The 14,697-nt window shown below is 50.2% G+C and overlaps 1 protein-coding gene across 1 annotated transcript in view; it reads right to left on the bottom strand.

The window, feature by feature from the left end:
• The window catches only part of PIGS (phosphatidylinositol glycan anchor biosynthesis class S), a 60,451-nt gene that overhangs the window by 31,815 nt on the left and 13,939 nt on the right, over positions 1-14,697 (bottom strand). The window contains exons 5-9 of the mRNA XM_029610944.1: positions 7,300-7,391; positions 6,003-6,237; positions 5,489-5,631; positions 5,258-5,372; positions 4,680-4,825 (exon numbers count right to left, since the gene is read on the bottom strand). Of these exons, the coding sequence (XP_029466804.1) occupies positions 4,680-4,825; positions 5,258-5,372; positions 5,489-5,631; positions 6,003-6,237; positions 7,300-7,391 (731 nt within the window). The remainder of the gene's footprint in view (positions 1-4,679; positions 4,826-5,257; positions 5,373-5,488; positions 5,632-6,002; positions 6,238-7,299; positions 7,392-14,697) is intronic.

Raw genomic sequence — 14,697 nt, forward strand, 5'->3', positions numbered from 1 at the left:
CACCAAGAGAGGATCTCCCTCGTAGGAACATCCAGCGATACCGGCTGATGAAAAAGCTCCGACGGCGGATTCCATTGTGCCAACAGAGCTATCTGTAATAGTCTCATATGCGCAAAAGCCCAGGGAACCAACTCAAGGGTGGAAGCCATGGATCCCAGAACCTGCAAAAAAATCCCAAGCTTTGGGCACCCGCAACACCAATAGACGGTGGATCTGTGACTTCCATTTGTTCACTCTCTTGTCCATCAAGAACACCTTGCCCATGATCGTGTCGAACCAGGCTCCCAGATACTCGAGACACTGGGTCAGATTGAGATGGCTCTTGGCGAAATTCACCACCCAGCCCAACGACTGAAGGAGTTGAATGACCTTCCTGACCGCTGAGTGACAACTGGCCTCCAACTCTGCCCTGATGAACCAATCGTTGAGATAAGGATGTACCAGAACTCCCTCAGCCGCAAGCCGCCGCCACTACTAAGAACATAAGAAATTGCCATGCTGGGTCAGACCAAGGGTCCATCAAGCCCAGCAGCCTGTTTCCAACACAGGCCAAACCAGGCCACAAGAACCTGGCAATTATCCAAACACTAAGAAGATCCCATGCTACTGATGCAATTAATAGCAGTGGCTATTCCCTAAGTAAACTTGATTAATAGCCGTTAATGGACTTCTCCTCCAAGAACTTATCCAAACCTTTTTTGAACCCAGCTACACTAACTGCACTAACCACATCCTCTGGCAACAAATTCCAGAGCTTTATTGTGCATTGAGTGAAAAAGAATTTTCTCCGATTAGTCTTAAATGTGCTACCATGATCTTGGTGAAGGTCCACGGCACCGTGGCTAGGCCGAAAGGAAGGGCCTGAATCTAGAAATGTTGACCGAGAACCATGAACCTCAGATAACGCTGGTGATCCCGAAGAATGGGGATATGAAGCTACACCTCCATTAGATCCAAGGAAGCTAGGAATTCTGGACTGCGAATTGCTGCAATCACCGACCTTAGGGTTTCCATGAGAAATCTCAGGACTTTCAGCACTGCATTTACTCTTTTTAAATCCAGAATAGGCCAAAAAAGTGCCCTCCTTTTTGGTAACCACAAAATAAATGGAGAACCACCCGGTGCCCTGTTCTTAAGAGGGAACCAGCACCAGGGCTCCTAAACCCCACAGCCTGTCCAAGGTCTCCCGAACTGCGCGTCGCTTTGTCAACGAAGCGCAAGGGGAGACCAAAAAGAGGTTGCTGACGGGACGAGCAAATTCTAAAGCGTAACCATCTCTTATGATCGAGAGGACCCACTGATCCTGAGCGAGACTGGCCCACTCCTCGTACAAAAGCGCTAGATGCCCCCCTAAGAAGGAAACGATGGAGTGGGCCGGCCTCGCCTCATTGGGAGGATTTTGCCCTCAGAGCCCCACCTCTGGAGAGGGCTCTAAAAGGCCTCCGAGCTCCCCAAAAAGTCTGTGCCCAGGACTGACTACGACTCGCAAACTGCCTCTGCGGGGTTGTTGCCCCCCTCGCATATTGAGGCCTTCTGCCGTCACAGAAATGGGCCTGAGACTAAAAGGACTGTCTGGACTTAGGCCTATCCTCTGGCAACTTGTGGACCTTGTTGTCCCCTGTTTTACCAACTGCTCGAGGTCCTCGCCAAACAAAAGACGCCACATCTGCTGACTGATGCCGCAACCACAATAATTTCCTGGCTGACACCGCAGGAGCCATAAGCCGTGAAGAGGTCCACACTAAGTCATACAAGGTGTCAGCTATGTACGCCACTGAAGCCTCCAAGCGCTCCGCAAGACCAGCTTGGTCCCCCTTGCAGCTGTTGAACCCAATGCAAGCATGTCCGCTGCAGGAAGCTGAGCAAATAGCCGCCCAAAGGCTCAAAGCAGAAACCTCAAGATCCACTTGAGGTGAATCTCCAGCTTACGGTCTTGGACATCCTTTAAAGCCGCGGCCCCGCCACTGGAATAGTCATCTTCTTGGTGACAGCCAATACCACAGCATCCACCTTCGGCATAGCGAAGAGCTCTAACGTCTGCTCAGGTAAAGGATAGAGCTTTGACATAGCTTGACCCACTCGTAATCCTGCATCCGGAGAACTCTACTCCTGGTCCACCATCCTCTGCACGGACCAATGGTAAGGAAAGGCCGAGGGAGGACCACAAGTCCCATCCAGAACCGGGTCCGCCCCATCTAGGTCCATATCCGACTGAGGGAGCTTCAAACCAAGCTCCTCAAGGACCAGCGGAATTAAGGGGGCCAATTCCTCCTGAAGAAACAAATGAATAATTCTGGGATCGTCCCCAGACACTGGCATATCAGCCACATCATCCCCCAGATCTGTATTGGCAGCATCTGGGTCCGCAACATCTGGGTTGTCCTCCCCACGATTAGGGGCCGGAATCCCCTCCAAGGGGAGCCTTGTATCCCCAGGAGTCTCCGAGGGCCCCCCGGAACCCGTCCGACTGTGGTAGCCCCAGTAAACGCTGCACCCCAGGGACCAAAGTACCTCGTGACCAAACAGCTCCAGACCCAGCCGCCTGAATGGCTGGGGAGGGAGGAGGAGGGGGCCATTCCCCCCAGCTGAAGGTCTGACCCTTCCTGCTGTGCCAAAAAAGCGCGGTAGAGCAGTAAAATAAATTCCAGGGAGAAACCGCGGGGAGCAGACCCCATAGGCCCAGCACTCCCCGACCGAGCTAAATCCACCAGCAGCGTGTCATCCAGGCTCCTCTGTCCCCCTACACAGCCCGTGTGCACTGGAGAAAGCAGTTAGGGGGGGGATGTCCTCCAGCCCCCCCGAAAGCGCTGCCAAGTCTGTCAGGGAACCTAAAATGACCACTGTTGCTGTGCTGGCTGAGGCTGAAAGCCCGATGTGGGAAACCCCGTCCCTGACAACAACTATATGGGCGGCGGAAGGAGGCCCGACATGCCGGCGTTTCACGGGAGGAGGGGAAAGAGAAGGCCCCTCACCACCCGAAACACACACCGAGCAGAGAGAGACGGTTGAGGTGAGCAGGAACCGCACCATATGCGCAGCAGGCCCGACCGCGAACCATAGCACATGGTTAACCACGGAGCCCAGCGAGACTGTCCCCCGAAAAACGCCGCCAAGATAGCAAAAATGCCGCCCAGAGAGGCCTGGAGAGATTTACCGTCCTGCTGCAGCTGCTTCCTGCTAAAACAGTTTTTTTTTTTTTTTAAACTTTACAAAAATAACAGGGCCTCTGCTCTCCTAAGGCCGAGGGGAGCTGTCCAGCTTCAGCTCAGCCTGAAAGCTAGGAGAGCCCTAAAAACAAAAAGCAGCTGAAAAGCCACCTAGGTGGCCTTGTGAAGGGAGGGATCTTGACCACCAGATTTGCACCTCATAGATGGGAGCCGGAGCAAGCATACAAAAAAGTCACCGACCGCCAGCTCGTCCACCTCAACCAAACAGGGAAGGGTTTGGTTGAGGTGGAGAGAAATGATCCTGAGAAAAAGAAACAGAAAAAGAAAAAAAAGACCGAAAAATCACCAGACACTGCAAGTGAATGCACCAGCCACCATCTGCTGGAGACAGAGAAATACTGAGGAACTGCAGGTGGCACCTGTGCTTATCAAGCAATGTCAGTTAAACTTTCTCTGTCTCCATCTGCTGGCACGGATGCATAAACCCAGGAGTCTGGAATGATCCGGGTACATACAGGGAACTCTGCACTGTCTGAACCTCTATCAATGCCAATCAATTGGTGAAACATGAAACTTCTGCCCGGGTAGAACTCAGGCGAGTCCCCGGGCTCAGTGGCCTACACGGATCACCCACGGACTACATTCAGTCAGTCCTTCCAGCACCTGACAAAGGTACAAAAACAAAAAGAGCAAGGAGAGGACGCAGATACTAAACTGCCAGTGCAGTATTATTTTTTTTTAATAAAGGATAGAAATACACTCTGCACAGTGTCTAAGGGCCTGCCATGCGTCTGGCAGACACAGGAAAGAAGAAGAAAAAGGAAAAATTAAAAGTACACTAAGGTAAAGGAAAGAAAACAGCGGCAGCTCTAGAAAAAAATTGCTTACAAAAACTGTGAGGAGAGAGCAAAGCTGAATACCGTGACACACACGACTCCGCAGGGGGGGGGGGGGGGGGGGGGGGGAAGAGACTGAGGGACTCTGCCTAGGGGGCAGGGTGATGACTACAGCTGCACATGCTCAGTAGGGCATGTTTGAAAGTTCTAGAATCTTTGAGATCAAAGTTCCGTGCTGGGCTCTATCTGATGATGTCACGCATGTGTGAGGACTACCATCCTGCTTGTCCTTGGAGAAAGAGAAGATCCTCAAGTATAAAACAATATAGTCAGAGACCAAGAAAATGTGGCAGCAAAATACAGAAATAATCCCATTTGTATTGGGTGCCACAAGCCTCATTAAAAGAGCTTCCAGGTGCACCTTCACATGCTGCCTATGCATATTGCACTCCATGAGCTCCTGAAGGCACAAACCAAGTAGTAAGATGATGTACTTCTGAGAGCTTGAGATTGGATCCTACACACCCTGGTTGAGTGAGGATAATTCAGGTCATGGAATATGTAAAACAAAGTCCTTTGGAGACACTGCCCCAAAAGAGTCACAGTACATCTCTCTCTCTCGCCCATGAACGCCTCAGCTCAGGCATCACCCAGTAAAAGAGCCACGCTACCTTACCATGATCCCACCCCAGCGTGGGCTGTGGAAGGCATTGGTGGTCACAGGGCTTCCATCCAGGTTCTGGATGTACAGCGGTGAATGAACACTTTCAGGAACATACAGCAGAAAGTTCAGAACGGGGTAAAGCGACGCGGCACTGGAACCTGAAAATAAGATCAGGGTTAGCAGGAGGGACTCTCCAACCCCTTTCCCTGCATACCACATCAGCTCGGGAATTTGCACCGAGATTTGGCTCCTCTCTGTTTTCCCCACACCATGCTAAACCCTTTTCCACATTACAGAGTTTCTCAGCCTCTCTTATGTGCCTCCTTGGACCTCTCCTCTGCAGCCACAAGCGCCAGAGAGAAATCCATTTTGCAGAAATAGCACTTTTCACCAAATCCATCCTAAAGTAAAGTTCTTTACAAACCAAGAGAAGTGGCTCTAGCAGTCACTGTTAATTAGGCAAAGGGCCACTAAGACAGGAGGAGAGACGTATTGATGCCTAGCTGACAGAATGAAATGGAAAGGAAAGAGGCAGCAGAAAAAGGGCCTGCAGCAGGAGAAGTGTGACAACATAGAAAAGACTGGCTCACCAAGCCTGGCCTCTAGAGGGTTTATGACATGAGGCAGGCTGTTAGCATTCAGGATGTAGCTGGAGGTGTTCTTGTCATAGCGGGGTGTCACCCCCAGTAGTACGTAGTACAAGATCTGGAAGAAAAAGAAAGAAGAAGAATTGGCGATCAAAATTCTGGGTCAGCTGGGCCTTCCCAGTCCTCACCACCTTACCTGCAGGACTCTCTGCCTTATCTCCTCACACCTCCTACCTGAGAGTCTACCGAGAAGTTTGCCACGAACGCTAACTTGTCCAGAAAGGGCTGTATGTAGTTATCAACTGCAGCCTCAATGTTCCAATGTAAATCATGAGACTTGGGGTCCGGATTCAGCAGGCTGAACGTAATCTCGTAACCTTTAGAGAGAAAGGCAAGAGATGAGATGACAGGGAAAGGAGGAACTCTGCCCCTCACTCTTTACCAGACAGGGTGCCTTGGGCTCAGGGAAGGAGTGGCGAAAAAAAAAAATGGTGCAGCTGCGGCTCCTGGTGGCATCTCACAAGCAGACACCAAACACAAATGGATTAGCCAGTGAAAGAAGCTTGTAACTACGTGGGGAAAAGACCTCTGTAAGAGCACAGCTGTATTCACTGACAATCTCTTACTGAACGTTGTCTTCTCTCTATGGGGAGTGTCAAGGCACCAGGGGCTCTGCCATGCAGAGAGATTAAAAGGCAGCGGCTGAGGGTTTCTGGCATGGAGCCAGGCCTCCTCCCCATGCACCCACCTAAGTTGGACTTGAAAGCTCTCTTGTTATCTGCAAATGCCTCGCTGCTCAAACTGCCAATGGGAACACGGTCAGACAATGCGGCACTGATGACATCATCAGTAAAGGTCATGGCCTGCACAATGCGCTCCACCTTCCTGAGAAGGGCAGTGAGAATCTCCTCTGTGCGGAGCCCGGGGTCCCAGGCGGACTTCAGCACAGCGCTGCGATGCTTCCCCATGTAGCCACTGGTGCCCTGCAGAGAAACGGAAAAGTCTCCAGTTACTATACTGCACAGCCCTTTCATGGTAAAGTTTTCCAGGGGATGGAGTTTTTCTGTCTGAATTCTTTCTGGCCCAGCACTTCCCCTCTCTCTTTCAGCGTGTTCAGAACGGAGGCTGCAATTTGCTGTCATGAGCTTTTATTTACCAAATCCTGCAGATTTGTTCTCCTCCCACTTTAAGTGCAACCCATGCTTTCTGAGACTCTGTGTCATTGCATAATGACAGGGTACTCTCCTCCCATCTAGGGGCCGCCTCTGCTGTATTCCCAGGCCCGGTCAACCTGGCAAGCAGAAGCCCTGAAGCCAGGTCCCTCCTCGCAGCCACAGCAGCACATTGAGGACCCAAAGGCCCTTCCAGTCTGAGTGGGGAGATTACAAAGGGGTATAAATGCAATTATTCACTTATTCACACTGTGTTATCTGGTGCCTTCTTGAATTATCAGGTGGCAGGTTGAATAAGACAGTAGGATGGTACCCTGGGGACTCATCGCAGGATGTGTAGGGGTGAGCAGTAAACAGTAAAACGGAGGTCAGAAAGGGATTAGACACATTCATGGAAGATGCATCAGTCCCAGGCTATCACATACTGTACCAGTCAGAGACATCACCTTAAGCTCAATGCTTAAGGTGATGGAAACAAGAAAGGTCTGGCAGGGGTGAACAACTCTCCACAGGCCGAGTTTCTTATACAATCCCTCTGAGCACCTGCTGCCAGCTGCAGTCTGAGAGAAGATGCTTTGTCCTGGCCCACTTTAGCTGTTCTTATGAATGTGGCCCTCCAGTAAGGTCTAAGCATTACATACTGTGTTCCCTGCTGCTCTAATGAATCTTTTCAATGGATTTCTTGATATTTCTTAGCATAAAACAAGAGGAGAGAGAGCTCACTGTCTCTTGCGTCCCTTGCCACTGGCACACGCTCATGCCTATGTACATGAGAAATCATGGATGGGGTCATAAGGAGCTGGGATCTCCCAGCAGCTTCACAGTACAGAACCCATGTGAAAGCACAGCTTTTGAGAAAATAAACAAGCCTACCTGTAGCAGGAGCGTGGAGGTTTCTGGAATAACATAAACAGAGAGCAAGCCCACGGACGCTTTGTTCAGCCGCTGCAAAGCCTCGTCTGCCTCTGCAAAGGAGGAGACTCCATTAGAACCAGACTGCATCTCCTCTGCCGGGCTTCACCAAGAACCCTGAGCTTACCAAGTCTGACTTTATGAAAAAGGATCAAAGGAAGAGGGAACTTCACCTGCTAGCCCATCCAAAAACTAATCAGGGCGCTGCGTTAGCTACACAGAGCACACTTTATTACTAACTGCAAAGGAAATTTGGTTCTTACCTGCTAATTTTCGTTCCTGAAGTACCACAGATCAGTCAAGACAAGTGGGTTTTGCAAATGGAGGCAGAGAACTAAAAACTTTGAGGCAATGCTACATAACAGAATGTGCCACCTGCAGTCCCTCAGTATTGAGCTGTACCCAAGCCAACTATAGAGTAACAATTCCTCAACAGCTCAACATCTCCCTAATTGAGGGCGAACGCCAAACCCAAAAGTTGGAGCCCCCCCAAACAGAAAAATCACAAATCAACCCAAGGGGCTAACCACAACCTGGCAAACCTCTTTAGGTTCTGTATAGATACAGTCTGACAGTTCTTCCCAGTAAGCATGCCAGAACACGGATTTATCGTAACGGTCTAGAGAACATTAAAGGGCTGAGTCTCTGGACTGATCCATGGTACTTCAGGAATGAAAATTAGTAGGTAAGAACCAAATTTTCCTTTCCTGTTCATACCCCAGATCAGTTCAGACAAGTGGAATGTATCAAAGCACCCGTATACTGGACAGGTCCATGAGAGTCCCCCTCTCAATACACTTTCGTCAAAGGTCGGCTCTCCTGGAGCCTGAACATCTAAACAGTAATGGCAAGATAAAGTGTGAAAAGAAGACCGCATCAGCGCTCTACAAATCTCCTGTGGCAACACTAACTGATACTCAGCCCTGAAGGTGGCTGCGCTCTAGTAGGGTGCGCACGCAACCCCCCTCTGGAATTCTTCTCCCCTTAAGAAAGTAGGCCGAATCAATAGCTTCCTTCAGCCAATGCACTATTGTGCCCTTGGAGGCCTTGCATCCATTTCCAGCACCTCCAAACAATTCAAGCAAATGATCCGACTACCGAAAACTGTTTGTGACCTTTGTCTTTGGTGACTCAGCAGACCAATTCAGGAAGATAGGAGCTCCACAGTCTGATTCAGGTGAAACGAAGATTCCACCTTAGATAGGAACAAGGGCACTGTGCATAACGACACCCCCTCATCTGAAATCTTCAGAAATAGTTCCCTAGAGGACAAAGCCTGCAGCTGCGAGATCCTTCTGAATGAACAAATCGCCTCCAAAAATACCACCTTCAGCGCGAGGTCCTTTAACGACGCCTTCCTCAACGGCTCAAAATGGAGGCCCACAAAGCACCCACAAGACCAAGTTTAAATTCCATACCAGACCCAATCTATGCACCAGTGGCCGCAGAAGCTAGACTCCCTTCAAAAACCTCACAACATCCAGATGTGAGGCTAACGATCTTTTCCCTGGAGTATACCTCAGACACGCCATGGCTGCCACTTGAACCCACAAGGAATTGTAAACTAAGCCCTTGAAAATCACGGGCTCAGAATATCCTTTTTGTTGCAAGCACCTGCTCTCAAAAGTCAAGTCTTGAGACAAAAGTGATCCGCCCAATCCAAGAAAATAGGACCTTGCCTTAATAGCCCCTGCAAATGAGGCAATCTCAGGGAACCATCAATTGCATGCTGAACCAGATCTGTGAATCACGGACGACGCAGCTTCTCTGGCACCACCAGTACCACCTGGCCCGGATGCTTCTCGATGTTCCTGAACACTCTATTAACTGACACAGAGGGGACACGTACAGCAGGATCCTTGTCGGCCATGGAAGAACCCAAGCGTCTGTGCCTTTAGCTGAAGAAACTTGCTGCCTTGGCGTTGCTCCTTGAGATTATCAGATCCAAACGGAAACTGTCCCTACAAGACTGGATAGGGCTGAAGGCCTCCTTCAACAGCTCCCATTCCCCTGGGTCCAACTGTTGCCTGCTGAGATAGTCTGTTGCGCGTTGTCCATTCCCACGACATGTGAAGCAGCTTATCCCCTGCAAATGTTGCTCTGCCCAGGCAAAAAGGTCCTGGGCTACTTGGGCAACTGCACAACTCTTCGGTCCCCCTTACAGACTGATATAAGCCACCATTGTCGCATTGTCCAAACACACTCTTACCATTTGACCTCGGACTTGTGGAAGGAATTCCAACAATGCCCTACACACTGCTCTTGTTTCCAAGCGACTGATAGACCAGGATGCTTCCATTGGCGACCACAGTCCTTGTGCCAGATGTTCCTGACAGATCGTCCCCCTCGACCTTTGAGGTTGGCATCTGTGATCCCTATAACCCAATCCAAACCTCCAGGCCTATCCCTTTCTCCAAATTGGGCCAATACAGCCACTACGACAGCAGTAAAGGCCAATGAAACTTCAACAACTGATTCTAACGTGACAGCAACACCCTCTGTAGAGGGCGCATGTGGGCAAAATCCCATGGGACCAAATTGAACATAGATGCCATTGACCCCAGGTCCTGAAGATAATCCCAAGCCCTAGGCATTGGCATCTGCAAAATCTGCACCACCTGGGATTGTAACTCCGAATCCTCTCAGAGGTGAGAAACACTCTGCTGAGATGAGTATCAAACTTCACCCCCAAGATTTCCAGCATCTGGGTAGGTTTCAGGTGACTCTTCACCAAATTCACCACCCAGCTCGAATACCGCAACATATCCATCACCGTGTGCACAGACTGCTGGCAAACCTCCTCCAATTTCCCTCAGATAAACTAGTCATCCAGATAAGTATGAACTACGATTCCCTCCCTATGGAGAGTCACTGCCACCACCATCACCTTTGTGAACGTGCGAGGTGCAGTCACCAAATCAAATGGGAGGGCCTGAAACTGGAAGAGTTATCCCAGAACCATAACATGAAGAAACTTTGATGTTCTTCCCGAATGGGTACATGCAGATAGGCTTCCGTCAAGTCCAGCGAGGCCTGAAAAACTCCACTCAACAAACTGCTGCTATCACCGTCTGCAACGTTTTCATACAGAAAAACGGGGAACTCGCAGTATCACATTTCACCCCTTTGCAGATCGAGGATGGGATGAAAGGCTCCTTTCTTTTTTGGCATGACACAGTAAATCAAATACCTCCTGCGACCACATTTCCTGGCCGCCACTGGTTCTATCACGTCAGCAACTAAAGGCAACACAACAGGTCCCGAATCGCCACTTGCTTGCCTCAGACAATGCAATGAGACACCATGCTTCCGTGATGGGGCGAAAACATTCTAAAGCTTAGCCATCCCTTATTACCTCTAGGACCTATTGGTCTGGGGTACTCTTGATCCGCTCTTTGTAAAACTGTGACAGATGGCCTTTCACCAGCACCTTGAGAGAGTGGACAAGCCTAGCTTCATTGTGAAGCTTTATTGCCACCGGCCCCCTGGTCAGAGCCCTTTCAGAGAAATCTACAGGTGCCTTGAAAGGACTGCTACCTACCGGACACCTGGTTCTGTACCGAAGACAGTGCAGAACCCTTACTGGGAAGAAAACTGCAGCACCTCCCAAAATCTAGAGGGAGGTGGAAAAGACTTCCTGACTTATCTTATCCTCCGGCAGCTTATTCCCTTTAGACTCCCCCACAACCTTCATCAATTGTTTCAGGTCCTCCTTGAACAACAATTTTCCTTCCTTTAAAGGGAAGATTACAGAGATGAGACTTGGACCACATATCAGCTGACCAATTCTGCAACCACAGCAGATGTCACACCGCTGAAGTCCCGCTCAAGTCATAAAGCATATCGACCTCATATGCAATCCTGGCCTCCACCTGAGTGACCTGGCTATTAACACCAGCGTCTGCTGAAGACTTCTCCTGAGACTTCTAGACCCAGTGTAAACAAACCCTCTGCATCAGACTTCCACAGACTGCCGCTCACAGGCTCAGCGCCAAGACTTCAAACATTCTCTCCTGATGAATCTCTAGCTTACAGGCCTGCTCATCCTTTAACATTGCCAAACCTGCAACCAGAATGGTCATCTTGTTAGTGACCATCGAGACCGAAGCATGCACCTTCAGCAATACCAGCAGCTGCAGGATATCCTCTGTGAGGGGATACAATTTTGCTACAGCTCTAGCCACCTTGGGGCTCATCTCCGGGAATTCCCATTCCTGGTTCACCAGCTTCTTGATCCTTTTAGGGAGAGGAAAGTCTTTCGGTGGGCCCCGGAGTCCAAACACCACTGGATTCACCCCTTCATTGTCTGACTCCTCCTGGACCACCCTAATACCCAGTTCCTTCCCAACATGAGAAATAAAGGGCCTCGACTCCTTACAGAACAGACGAACCACCCGCGGGTTATATCCCTCCGTTATTGGGACCTCTTCGGGATCAGCCTGATCAACAGCCGCTGTGAGATCTGCTGGGTCATCCTGACCCACCACCAGACCAACCCCAAGATCATCTTCCAGGTTATCCAAGTCCCAATCATCTGAGCCGCCAGGCCCCTCAGAATGGTCCAGGCCCAGCCAGTGAAGGAAATCCCCATACCCCTTAACCAAGGAGCCCCTCGGCCTCTTTGCAGCAGGTTGAGATGGCTGACTGCTTTTATAGCCAGTGTTTTTCCTGGTTTAAAAGGCCTTATGCATAAGCAAGACAAATTCTGAGGAAAACGCCACATCATCCTCTCACTTGTCTGGCCCTGAGCTTTCATCTCTCCCTCCCTCCCCCCCGACGGGATTGCCAGAGAAAATCGGGGAGAGGAGTCCATCACCTTCTGAGCTGTAGCCCTTCTCCTGCCTGACAGGCTGTTTATGCTCCCAGTATTGATCCTGACAGAACCTTGGGAACCTGTGGCTTTCCTATCGGCCTCGTTCCCCCTGGAGGGCCCCTCCCCTCCAGAAACGAATCGCAGCATAGCACTGCTGCATTCAGATGTCTCCGAGCCAGGCCATCGGCCTGACAAACTTTCCCGCACTGGGAAACCACTGACGACACCATCTTGCCTCCATTTGACCAGGCCTGCTGCAGAGGAACAGAAGCCGCGTGATCACGGCACGAAGGAGAGAAAGGGAACATGGCCTAACGCAGCCTCTCTCTGCCTCCATCCGCTGGTAGGGATGCAAAACCCACTTATCTGGACTGATCTGGTGTACGAACAGGAACCACAATTTGCTGTACAATTTTTTGTATTTGATTTAATGGCTTGTTTCATGCATGGAGATGTTGAGTCTGCACACCGCTTTGGGCGAATGCTGTGTAATGAGGGAAGTGATTTATAACACCAATAAATAAGTACGTCTCCAACTACTGGATCATTAAAAGTCCTCAGGATGCTAATAGGAAAATTAGTTCTTACCTGATAATTTTCGTTCCTGTAGTAGCAAGGATCAGTCCAGACTGCTGGGTTATGCCTCCCTTCCAGCAGATGGAGTCAGAGAGAAACTGAAAAGGCACCTCCCATATACCCTGGTGCACCACCTGCGATCCCTCAGTATAATCGATATCAAAGCAGAATGATAAAAACTTATGGTAACAACCCGTGACTAGATCAAGTCAAACCTGAACTTTTGGAAAACGAGGAAACCAGGCGAAAAATGCCATCGTACATAAGTATAATCCAAATGCTCTCGAAAACTGGAATAAAAAAGAAACAGAAATACCAGAATACTTGCGGGACTCATATTGCTATGGGCGGGCGTCTGGACTGATCCTTGGTACTACAGGAACGAAAATTATCAGGTAAGAACTAATTTTCCTTTCCCTGTACGTACCAGTATCAGTCCAGACTGCTGGGAAGTACCCAAGCTGCCCTAAATGGAGTGGGACCTAGAGAGTCCCGCTCTCTACACACCGCTGCCAAACACATCCACCGCTGGATGTCGAACATCCAATCGGTAGTGTCTGGCAAACGTCTGTAAAGATTTCCAAGTAGCCGCCCAGCAAATTTCTTGAGGTGAGACAAGACTACTCTCCGCCCAAGAAGCCGCTTGAGATCGAAGAGAGTGTGCCTTAAGTCCCTCCGGAACAGCACGTCCCTGACAAATGTAAGTCGAAGCAATCGCATCCTTTAACCATCGGGCTATAGTAGTCTTCGAAGCCTTAGTCCCCTTCTTAGGACTGCTCCACAAAACAAAAAGATGGTCGGATAACCGAAAAGGATTGGTAATTTCCAAGTACTGTAACAGCGTCCTTCGAACAACTAACCGCCGAAGCTCCTTGTCTCGAGGAGTGTTAGTGTCGCTCACGGAGAAGGCTAGTAATTCAACCGTCTGATTGACATGAAAAGCCGAAACTACTTTCAACAAGAAGGAAGGAACGGTGCGAAGCGAGACTCCCGAATCAGAAATACGGAGAAAAGGTTCCCTACAGGACAACGCTTGAAGCTCTGAAATTCGTCTAGCTGAACAAATAGCCACGAGGAAAACCGTTTTAAGAGTTAAATCCTTAAATGTAGCTCTCCGTAGCGGCTCAAAAGGAGAAGTACAGAGACCACGAAGAACCAAATTCAGACTCCAAGAAGGCGAGGCAGGTGACCGAGACGCAAGGGACCTTCCACCGCTAAGTTGACCAGGTCGGCGAACCACGGCCTCCTTGGCCACTCCGGAGCCACGAGGATGACTGGTCCCCTGTGGGACTTGATTCGATGCAATATTTTCCCGATCAGCGGCCACGGGGGAAACACGTAAAGAAGAACATGAGTGGGCCATGGAAGAACCAATGCGTCCACCCCTTCCGACCCGTGTTCTCTTCTGCGACTGAAGAAGCACGCTGCCTTCGCATTCGAACAAGTCGCCATGAGGTCTAACCGAGGAGTCCCCCATCTTTGAATGATGAGCTTTAGCGCCTCCTGAGACAGTTCCCATTCCCCTGGATCTAGCTGCTGATGGCTGAGATAATCCGCCTGAATGTTGTCGACGCCGGCTATGTGTGTCGCTGCTATGCGAAGCAGATGCTTCTCCGCCCAATCCATCAATCTGCTTGCTTCGGTAGCTACCAGCTGACTCCTGGTACCCCCTTGGCGATTTATATAAGCCACCGTAGTCGAATTGTCGGACAAAATCCGAACTGCTCGATGCTATACCAGGGGGAGAAAACGCTGTAACACCAGGCGAACCGCCCTGGTTTCCAGACGATTGATGGACCACTTGGTCTGCTGGGGCATCCAAAGCCCCTGGGCGGACAGAGACTGACAGACTGCTCCCCAACCCGTCAGGCTGGCATTTGTCGTGACAATGATCCACTGAAAGGGCTCCAAATCCAAGCCCTGGAGCAAGTGCGCCGGCACCAACCACCAATGCAGGCTGGACCTGGCCG

This window comes from Rhinatrema bivittatum, chromosome 8, assembly GCF_901001135.1.
Source record: "Rhinatrema bivittatum chromosome 8, aRhiBiv1.1, whole genome shotgun sequence".
NCBI lineage: Eukaryota > Metazoa > Chordata > Amphibia > Gymnophiona > Rhinatrematidae > Rhinatrema > Rhinatrema bivittatum.